Here is an 11,562-nt window from a genome sequence, read left to right on the forward strand (position 1 = left end):
ATAAGTAATTATAGAATGCAAATGAGTGCCACTGTAGCCTGCTTTCCATTTTAAAGTCATGTCTTGCACTGTGAAGTGAATGTGAGACGATGCACGATAAACAATATCAGTTTGCTCCAACTTAAAGTAAGGTGATGGCCAAAAGTACGAATTTCATCATGAAGAGATCTGTCCTCGTCGAGATTTTTTAAAAATACATATTTAGTAAATAAAATTTGCATTTTAAGAGTGGAAAAAAAGGCCCTTCATGTTGTGTTTCATGCTGACTACAGAAATAGCCTCAAACACACTTTGAAGTTGCATTATGGCTTGTTCAAACACTCTCTCTGTCAAATAATTGCTCAAAGATGGAAGCTGTCCCGCTCCAGTACCATATCAGCTACAGTAACAGCAGGTCTCTAGTATCACACTGATTCAGTTCCTTATCAGTACTCAGCATGAACAATTTTCCACCAGAGAAAGCATTCTGAAAGTCATGCATCCGTAATCCAGGACGATAAGGCCGCAACCCCAAATCCAACAGAGCTCAAGCTAAAGCAACAGAATACATTTAAACCCAGAAACGGCCAACTCTGTGTTTCATCAGCACTGAAAACCAGGTGACAGTGGATCTTTTTTAATGACAGACAAGGCAAGAATGTTAAAACCAGAAGTTTCAGCAGGCACACACACACACTTCCACACCTGTTTTTCCAACTTTTCTGAATTACAGGGCTCTGCCTACATTTCTTTTTCCCACCAGTCTCTGCAAACACCCATTACAGTACAGAAAAATCATCAAGACTGTGAAAGGGCTTTGCCCCTTCAAACCACCTCCTTTAATAATAGATGTCAGAGGAAGGAGGTTCATAAAAGTATAAACCCCCGACTCCTGCCTGGGACGAAGCTTAAGTCTGCTTCTCTTGTGCCGAACATGAAAGGTGACAAAAAATATACCTTTCATGTGATGCAAAGACTTTGTTCGCTTCCAGATTGCTGCTCATGTTTTTCAGATTATTGAGTGTCGAATCTAATCGAACGGGAGGTGCAGCCTGAGAAGGATCCTCTCTGTGGCACATACTTGAACCTGAGGGCCTTACAAATACAAAGTCAACACTGTGAACTAGGGGCACATTGTTCATTAAATATTTAAAAAGAACGCCTCACGGGATGTGCCCTGGAAATAGGATGAGTAAATAAAGAGCGAGGAATTGTCTCTTTCACCTGACTGATTCTTCTGACGAGCCTGTTTGCTCTCTCTCTCTCTGACTCAATGTCTCACGCCCCTTCCCTCATTCGTTATTTCTCTCATGTCACCCACACATCCCCCACCCCTCCTCTTCTCTTGCCTCTTTTGCACTCTCCTCCACTTTACTTGCTCTCTCTTGCCCCTCTACTGCCCTTTGTTTCTCATTCCCGCTGCACTCTTGTCTCATCTATGCCCTTTTTTTTCCCAACGACTGCAATCCTCACAGTGGTTGTCAGAAGTGTCCATCTCCTGCAGACTCAAGTGCTGCTTTTTTTTGGCACTGTGTTCTCACACCATGTATGAGCTTAAGCCAAGCTGTGTCACAAGCAGGTGGATTTTCTTACTTGTTGGTCTAATTGCCTCAGCGTGATATGAAATACGGCATTGATTGCATCGCTTTAAACCTCAATCAACGGCATTGTTGTCTTGAATCCCCGCCTGTAATATCAGTCACCGAATGTGCACAAATGCAAAGGAAATGTGTTCAAACAGTTAAAGCGGCACAGTGTGCTCTGCGTGTTGGTATAAAAATGCATTTTGGTGAGAGCTCTCTGCGTTTCAACAAATTCTTTCAAATTGACTTGACCCTGGTCAAACTATCAGAATGTGCTGCAACTCAAATGCCATCCTGTCACTCGAAGCTCCGCGCTGACCTTTTCACACGATCCCCCTACTTCTGTCCTGCTTCATTTAACAGACCACTGTAGAGAACATCAGATGTGAACATTTCCCCAGAGATGCAGAAATAATAAATTATTCATCCCTAACTGTCTACAAGACATTTATGCGAAACATCAGCCTCTAACTTTGGTCTGCTAATTATGATTTGATGAGCAAGGCACATCTAAATCAGGCGCACAAATTAACTATTGAAATTCCCAGGCCTGCACTTGTCACACGTTTGAATAATTATTACTCCATAAATTAAAGTCTTTGGTGGGCTGGAAAAATTAATCAAAACTTACACGTTTGCAAGGAATTTTGATGTCTAACACTGTGCTTCTCGGGACGATCTTGTATTTAAACATATATGATTAAAGGGATAATCTTTTTTACATTTTCAAGGACAGGCATGCTGAGGTCATTTTGCTTGCTAAAAATAATAACTGATAGACTTTTCTTATAGAGTGGAATGAGCATTCTGGTTATTAGATATGACTGATTACTAAACAAAATCAGTGCTGTTTGATTATTTCCTCCACATTCAATATTCATGCTGACACATTATAGAGGTGGTAGGTGTTTTGTTCGAAGCTTACCTTGACTGAAGGTGTTGATGGAGTTGTTGCCGTGCCCGAGATGAATGATGTAACCATGTTTTGGCTGGGTGGTGATGTGGAACAGCAGCGAGGCCGGACTGCTGTCTCTGTCCTCTGCCTTCAGCGCCTTGGAGCTGATGGGGAACCCCAGGTGACCCGTGGCCAAAATCTTCAAAGTGGGAGCACCTTTGTTTACAACAATTTGGGGGATGCCACTGTCGACTCCCACGATAGTAATCTTGAGAGTTTGAGGGTGCCTAGTCTCAAAAACAGTGTCGGGGAAAACATAGAAGTCAGTGTGTGTGCCATCGGTGACAGTAAAGGAGAGCGAGTCCTCTGATGATTCAGTTCCGTCGTGCTTGTAGCTGATGAGGTTTTCATTGAGGTCTTGTTTTGTGAAGCTGCTGATAAGTGTGGACTGGTTGTAGAGCAATTTGCCATGAACAGGAAGCTGGATGACCGTAAATCTGATCAGCTTCTCGGCTGTGTCCTGGTCTTCAGCCGTGAGCTCAAAAGGTGTTATCAGCTTAAGCTGCCCTTCTGTGACAACTAGATCATTTACAGTCACAACAGGTTTTTTGTTATCGACGTCCACAATCGAGATTCTGAATGTTCTGAAAACGGGATTGTAGCCATCAGTGACTTCAAACTCAAAACTGTCCATTTTCACCTCATCGTCTGAGGTATGGATGTAGTAAATCTTACTGCCAGCCAGTTGGAGCTGGGTAAAAGAAACAATGGGAATCCCAGGAGTGTCTGTGCACTCTAAGTGGCCTCTAACAGGGGCCCTTGTGACAGTGAAAACCAAGTTCTCATCAGGACTGTTGAGGTCAGTGGTACTTAGGAGATCAGTGGTCAGAGTCACCCTGCCACCTTCTCTCAGAGAAACACCTTTACTGACCACATCAGGGAAGACCATGTCAATGCTGTCCACTGTGATGTAGAAATAACGATCAATTAGTGGATTTAACCCGTCAGTGACATCAAATTTGACCATGTCTCGAATGCCCTCCTGTCCACTGTGTGTGTAAACTATGAGCCCTGCATCGATTTCAACTTGCGTGAAATTCATGCCCAGCGTGATGTTTTCCAGAGACCCAGATGGGGTTTTTCTCTGAAGCAGACCCTGACCAGGCCCGAACCGGATAATATATGTAAGTGTACTGTCATCTGAATCTAAATCTGTTGCTTTGAGCACTTTGTTGCTGATTTCTTTGGTCTCCCCAATTTCCACCTCTAGACCATCATTAATGAGCATTCTGGGGGTCTCGTCATCGACAGCGATGATCATAACCGTGGCTGTTTTTTGAACCAAGTACTTTCCATCAGTCAGAATGACATCAAAGCTGTCCTCGATTGTCTCTGAGTCATCGTGCTCATAAATAATACTTGACGCCTCTCTAATCTGCTCTAAAGTGAAATTAGTCACCAAAATGGAGCCTGTGGCTAGCTGGTTTAAAATTGCACCATGTTTGGGAGGTTTGGAAATCATAAACACCAGCTCCTCTGATGGGATATCGGCATCAGCTCCATTCAGAATTTGTGAGTCGATGGCGATGTTCATCCCCTCCATCAAAACTATCTCTCTCAAGTAAATCTCAGGTTTTTCATCATTCGCTGGGATGATAACAATTGGGAAGAAATGGTTCTCTGAGAAATTTATACCATCAGAGCACCTAAATATGAATCTATCATCTACTGGCTCGACCCCCTTGTGAATGCTCTGCACGTAGTAGATATTTCCCTCCCTGATGTCTCTGATGGTAAAAGCACTGATAGCTGTTCCTGACCTGGACTTCTCTGAGCCTGGAGCGGGGGATATATTCTCCACATACCCGGCAGTGGGCTGCACAATGATAGTGCAAAGGATATCATCAGTTGGAGTGTCGTTATCATCAGCGTTCAAGTGCTGAGGGCCAATGGCATATTTTTCTCCTTCAATGACACTGAACTGAATACCAACTCTGACCTCAGGGGCCTGACTGTCAACAGGAAGGATGGTGACCTGAACATGGACTCCGGTGACCTTATTGCCACCTACTGCCCAATCATCAGACATGTCACTAAGAGTCAAATTGAAGCCATCCTGCTGAGAGGTGAGACCTATCTCACCACCAGTGTGTGCATAGACAACTACACCGCTAATTATGTCAGCCTGAGTAAACTTTGTGGTAGGGACTCCTTTAACTAATATTTCACCCATAAGGGGGGGATCTTCCACAATAAAAGTCAGCCGGAGGTCATCTGTGTCATCATCACGACCTTGAATCACATTAGTTGTTATTTCTGTGGCTCCATTTTCCAGCACCTCCATATGAGACCCCATTGTTCCCGCAGGCAAGCTGATGGTTGGAGATTCATCATCGACAGGCTTTACATTAACTTTGACCGTCACGGTCACAATATGAATCCCATCACTGACATCCAGCTGAAATTCATCGTTTACTGTCTCTTCTCCACCGTGAATATACAATAACTTTCCCTCTGAGATATCCTCAAGTCTAAAAACTCCTTTTTTTTCCAGGTCAGTGAATGCAACCTGGATCTGGCCATGCTTAGGAGGCTGACTCAGAGTAAAGGTTATTTGCTCCCTCTCAGTGTCGGGGTCTGTAGCATCTAGTTCAGCGATTGTGATGATGTGTATGCCCCGTTCGAGCACAGTAAAGCCAGTGTTTGTGATTTGAGGAGGTTTGTTGTTAACAGGCTGGAGATAGATGGTGAAAGCCCCTTCTATACTGTTTCCAGCTGTGTCTTCAACAGTATAACGAAACTGCACAACATGGGCTGTGATACCAAGCTCAACATCTGGGGGCTCGTAGGAGACCTTATGGTGGTTAATTTGAGCTTGTGTGAACTCTGTTACTTCAGTGCCGGGGCGCTCTGTCAGAACCAAAGAACCGAACACAACAGGGTTATTTTCATCTGTATCTGTGGGGGGCTGGATGACTGTATACTTGAGGTCACGGTCCTCGGAGTCCAAATCAGTATAGCGCAGAACTTCTTTGCTAAAGTGAGTGGGTTTGTACTCCTGAACAATCATTTGCAGGGTGGTGCCAGGGAACAGCTCGGGGGGTACGTCATCGACAGGTAAAACTCGGATTATAAACACACTCTCTCCTGACAAATTAGGGGGGTCATTGTCATCCTGGACTGTGAATGCAAACTGATCCATGATTGCATCTGTGTTGTGAGGGCCTGTATGCTTGTAAAACAACCTCCCATCAGTGATGTCTTTCTGAAGCCACTCTGTCACCTCTTTCTCATATACTTCATCCTCAGCATTAAATTTCCAAGAGGAAGGGTCCTCAGGGGCGTCTGACTGCCTTAGGAGCAACATGCCAATAGAAGAAAAAGGGGGCACAATGATGAATTTAATAGTTGAGTCCTCAGAATCAATATCAGCAGCGCTGAGCATGAGGGGAGATATGGGCATCATTTGATTTTTGAACAGCACCAAACCGGTGTTGGCATTTATAATCGGTGGCTCGTCATCAGTGGGAACAATTGTAATGGGAAAGAGAAATTCAACTTCATTTTGCCCATCTGTCATTTTGAAGACAATGTTGTCGCTGTATGTGTCAGTCCCGTCGTGCTGGTACACAACAACTCCTGTTGCGAGGTCTGCGGGTGTGAAGAATTTCCTGTGAGAGCCCAGCACTGTGAGGTCCCCGTGGCGCAGCCCATCCACCACTGTGACTCTGACAGAGTCGAGGTTGTCCTCATCACTGATCTCCAAGTTGTGAGCGCTGAAGAGAGGCCGAGACTGCCCCTCATACAGCAGCTGACCCGTGTTGCGTGTCACGACAGGGGCCAGAGTGTTCATGGGCTTCACAACAATCATAAAAGCAAATGGGTCTGAGATGGCCCCGTCTGTGTCCACCACCTCAAATTCAAGCTGGAAAATCCTCTCAGTGTCTGAATCCAGGGAGGGGGGCTTATAAGCTATTTTAAGATCACGCAAGTCTCTCTGGTAGAAGGAGGTGATGGGGAGGTTTCTGTCATCAGTGCTGACTATATAGCCCTCCTCGTAAGATAAGGGGGAAGTAATATTGAAAATAAGCTTGTCTGGGTCTGACTCGGCATCTTCAGCAGCAAGCATATCAGGGGTGAGGGCGGTCATGACAAACTGGCTGACCTCCATCATCATCATGGACACAAAGCTGGGTTTGGGGGGAGTGTTCTCCTCTCCTCCTTTGATGCGAATCATAAGATGAAAATACTCCTGTTTCACTAGGTTGCCTTCCTTATCGTGCAGCTCCACAACCATGGGGACATAATCCCTGTTGGGGGACTTGCGCTGAAAAGTGTGCTCATAGCGGATATCAGCTCGCGTGAATTCATCACAGTCCATCATTGCAGAAAGTTTACCCCCATCGATGAGTTTCCCGTATCTAGGCAGCGAGTTGCTGCTGCTGCTGCTGGACTGGGATGTCACCTCGCATTTGTGAGATTCTCTGTCATAAGTGAACTCTAAAATCCTCTTATCAATAGGATTACTGATCCCTTTGAGGTGATCAACAGTCAGAGGCATGTTTTTGGTGATTAACTCGAGCTGCGTGAACATTACTTCAACCTCCATCATAAACGGGATAATGACCGTTTCGGTTTGCGCGTCATACCTGAGCTGCATCCTCACTCTGTCTTTAGCCGGACTTCTCGATCCGTGGTGGGAGTAAGTCACATCATTTGGACCAAAATCACAGGGAAACTTTTTGGGAGACAGATGACCCGGTCTCTGCGAGAGCGGATCATTATCGAGCACGTTGATGCTGCACCGGTCGCCGGGCTGTGTCTGAATGACCAAATCATTGATTGGATCGATAAAAACCGACCTCCCGAAAGGCACGCGTATTCCGTTGTTGGCCACCAAGATAGCGTCTTCAGACAGTTCTGATCTCAGTGCATAAAATAATCCAGAGCTGTCGGACTGCGCGAAGACAATACCTGTTATGGAAAAACACAGGAGAAGTCCACAGGACAACATGTTCACCAGTTATGTGAGCTCTGCCAAGGTGCTGCTGTAACAAAGAAAATATTTTTCCAAAGTGTCTGTTTTACTTAACAAAATAAAAAATTCCAAAACAATAGGGAGTCAGAGGGGTGCCCACGCAATGACTCCCGTGCATCTATCCGTGCGGACCCTCGACATACTCCGCGAGAATAGCGCTCAGGAGTTTTAACTTCAGCCGCTTGAGAGCCCTGCGTAAAGCGCCACCGCCCATCTCTGCACATATTGGAGGATTTTGAAGGCTTGTTAGCTCAGCCCTATCGCTAATGGGCAGTACGACTGACAGTCACGGAGAGGTGGAGACTGGAAGATAAACTGAAGTAGACGGATTGATTATAGCTTAATTACCAAGCGTGTCCTCTTGGTAGAACTACTTTTTTTCTCTCGAACGATCAGAATGGAAAGACGAGTTCAAATAAAATCCTCCTTTTAAGCACTCTACCTAACACAGATAATATTATCATGTAATCTTTGGACATGCTGACACTGATGAAACTGAGAGAAGCGGCAAATTTATAATTGTTTATTTTCCACGGTGTGCCAGAAAAGGTCATTTCAACTCCACCAACATTGTCATTCTTCAGGTTTTTAACTTGAGAAAGCTGTAAAAGTACGCATCATACAAGCATGTAAAATTATATTCCTGAAACTAGTTATCTTACTAAGTGAACATTTGCTGGGACATATGCAGGATATAGATAATTTATCTGTTCCTACACGGCAACCCATTTTTCGTTTATAAGAAATTACAGACAACCCTTTAATTCCATTGATCACTGTTGTATGCCATCTGCCCCCAATATTAATAATACATTTTAAGATTTGAGCTGTATTCCCTACTTAATGGGACATCTCCATTAGTCATTTGGTAGCTGGGCTTATTAATCCCCTGTTGTGTTCCCCCTCACTTGCTCTGCAGTAACTCCTCACTTTCTGCACAAAGTTAAAGTACGAAGAAGGTGAGGACGAATTAAAAAAAAAAGACCGGGTTGCCCATTTCTTATTCATGTATGGGTTCATCCATTTATTTATTTAGCTTTATATTTTGAAGCGAATACGCAGTGTGGACCTCAGAAAGATGCTGACCTTCCCTTAAGCAAGAAAAAGCAACAATAAAAACCCACCCACTGCCCATTAATGAGAACGAATGACCCTGTCCTTGTCAGTCCAGAATAGACTAGTAATCGTAATACGATAAACAAAATTCCAGCAATGTGACCATAAGCAGGAGCGCGGGGACGTGAAATACGCATTCAGCTGCCGTGGCATGGACCAAGAAATATTGCAATTGTTGCTTCGAACTGGAGGAAATCTAGTGCTAGACCTTGGCGAACCTGGGAGGAGGGGTGGAGGGGATTTGTTTGAAATCTGTCAAGGCTAATTCATGAGAGAATAAACCCACTTCCCCCTGTTGCTTAGCAAACAGTTTTTATGTGATCAGATTTCTAAGATTTTAACATTTATGCATTTATTTTATTGATTTTTTTTTTTGTTGGAACGATATTTGACGTCGCACTGGCAAATGTCCTGGTCAAAGAAAAAATATATGTTTGACATTAATAAAAGATGAGCCTGCCAGGAGTTATGTTTTGGCAAGAAGGAGTACACTTAACGAAAAACAAGGTCATCTAACAAGGGGACAATCTTCATCAGCCTGATTCATAATTTATCTAATGTTACTATGAGGCAAGATCTCACAGTTGCTGTAAACCAGTTGAAGTTTTTGTGATTGTTCTGATACTGGTTATAAGTTTTGAACATGAATATTTAAAAAGTTCCACACTTGCAAATCTGACAGCTTTGAGTCGTTAAAATCATTATACCTAAAGCTGATCCTTAGAAGAACTGCTTGTGACTACGTTTTGTTCTCGACTCTACCCAGGTTGAAGATGCCAGGTGATTAGAGGGTTTCTTCTGCTTTGTTTCTTTCAAAGTACAAGGCACCTCCAGCTTTTCCAGCTGTCACACTCGCTGCATGCTCAAAAACACTCATCTTGTGACTTCACACGTGCATGTTAGATTCGCCACTATGGAAACTGAAATTGTACTGAATATTAAAACCCGATACTTCCGAGAAACAAACTGTGACAAAGATTAAAGTGAATGCAAAGATCTTAATTAGGGAGACAAAATAATAAGCTATAGAAAAAAAATTGCACCTGGAAATTTAAGGTAATGAAAAACAACAAGAAAAAGTCAAACCATGATGGGACAGAGTTTATATCTATATGTGATTCTGTTCCCATCTGACTAATTAATACAGAGAATCCGGCTCATCCCTGCAGCATCTCTATCACCTGCTAAGCAAAACAGAATTTTGGGGGGAAAGTTGAGGCTAATATTCATGACATTTTCACACTGTACAGGTTGTGGGGTTCCTTGAGCACAGCAGCCGTTCTGCTATTATAAGGCCACATGTGGAGATTTTTTTTCTTCTGTCGATTGGTACCTATATTCAGGACTGTCAGGTAATTGGGTATGCCAGTATGAGTGTTAGGTATACATCAGATTTTTACATTTGCATAAAATTATCTGTACAAGTGCGGCTGAAAGCCAGGGAAATGCTCAGCATTGCAGTGTAATCACTGAGCCGGGAGCACACCAAGTACATTCATCTAAATCAGTTCTACATATTTGTGTCATTCTTACAGTCAGTATGAAAATAGATTGAGATTAGAGTCTGTAATACTTGGTCATAGGGTTTTTTTTTTGTCTGGTTACCAGGTACCAATATAAATTAAAAAATTCCTGAAACATCTAAATGATAAATTCTCACTGCAAGGTGGAGTCCTTGAATTCTGACTGCACAGCACAGAGACATTTTTGTTTGTTTACAGACACACACCACCCACATGCCACCGTCCCAACAGAATCAAGAGGTAGGAGTTTTAATCTGTGATGCTGTGACAAAGCATGTGACAGTGAAAGTAAACAGTGCTTTTGAAAAAAAACAAAATGGAGATATTTTACGCTCATGATTTATCTCTTACTTCACAATATGCATTTGCTGATGCTCACTAGGGTTTGAGGCAAATCACAACATTGGCTCACTGTCTATGGTCGAGCTCGAGATTCTGCATCTTATTTAGAATATGCTGGCTGATTGCTTTGGGAGAAACATGCACTGATCCAAATCTGATCTGAAGTCCCTTTGTTACGTAAAGACCATATATTATTAGGCAATTCTCCTCCCAAGTGCAGTCATAATTGTGATTCCTAGAGTTTTCAAAAATATTATGGGAGCAGGGCATTTTGCCATCAGCCTTGTCTCGGGGTAAGTCCCTGAACCATCTCTTAGTTATGCTGCTATAGGCTCACACAGCTGAGTGACTTCCCATGATCCACTGAGGAGTTCTCCTACACCTTTTTTTCACTTTGGTTGCTGCTGGTTTTCCATGATGCACTGACTGTTCCTTTTCTTCTACAGTGGGTCTTTTGTCCTGTCTTCCTCCCATCGTTGACCAACAGGTTGAGGCACAGGCTCCACCTCCCGAAGGTTTTTTCTCTTAAAAAGGAGTTTTTTTCTTCACACTAATACCAAGAGCTTGCTCACAGGGGATGTCTGATTGTTGGGGGTTTCTCTGTATTATTGTAGGGTCTTTACACCTTGAGGCAACTGTTGTTGTGATATACAAATACAAATAAAACTGAACTGAACTGACTTTATATGCATTGCATGTCATTGAGTTTTTATCTACTCTCTTCCATAGTTTGTCTTCTACCCTGCTTGTTTTTTTCTTGTTAGCTCCTCATCTCTGATGAACATAACCATCAAGACACATGGCCACTCCAAATTTTAGACTGATTATGCTGGTGGTCATTTCCTGTTCTTCCTTCCCACTGTTCCCCCACAAGTTCTTGCTCTTTAAAGTTTATCAGATAGTAAGAGATTTCCTTCCATTAAGTTATCTTTACCGTACAATACAAAGCTCCATGAGGGGAGTGTTGCAGTGTTGTGGTGCTATATAAATAAACCTGAATGCAATTGAAGCTTTTGCAGTCAAATGCATTAAATAAACAAGTCATAATAAAACTAATGTATAATCAACACACAAATTCAGTCTTGT

At 43.1% G+C, this 11,562-nt stretch overlaps 1 protein-coding gene across 2 annotated transcripts in view; it reads right to left on the reverse strand.

The window, feature by feature from the left end:
- Positions 1–7,704, reverse strand: part of frem2a (FRAS1 related extracellular matrix 2a) — a 68,403-nt gene extending 60,699 nt beyond the window's left edge. The window contains exon 1 of one of the 2 annotated variants that reach the window (XM_019363929.2): positions 2,488–7,701. In XM_019363929.2, the coding sequence (XP_019219474.1) occupies positions 2,488–7,471 (4,984 nt within the window). In that variant the 5' untranslated portion in view covers positions 7,472–7,701. Of the gene's footprint in view, positions 1–2,487 lie in introns of both variants that reach the window. The other variant, XM_025910797.1, reaches the window with a different exon arrangement.
- Between the last annotated feature and the right edge of the window lie 3,858 nt (positions 7,705–11,562).

This window comes from Oreochromis niloticus, linkage group LG10 (genome assembly GCF_001858045.2).
Source record: "Oreochromis niloticus isolate F11D_XX linkage group LG10, O_niloticus_UMD_NMBU, whole genome shotgun sequence".
In the NCBI taxonomy this organism is placed as follows: domain Eukaryota; kingdom Metazoa; phylum Chordata; class Actinopteri; order Cichliformes; family Cichlidae; genus Oreochromis; species Oreochromis niloticus.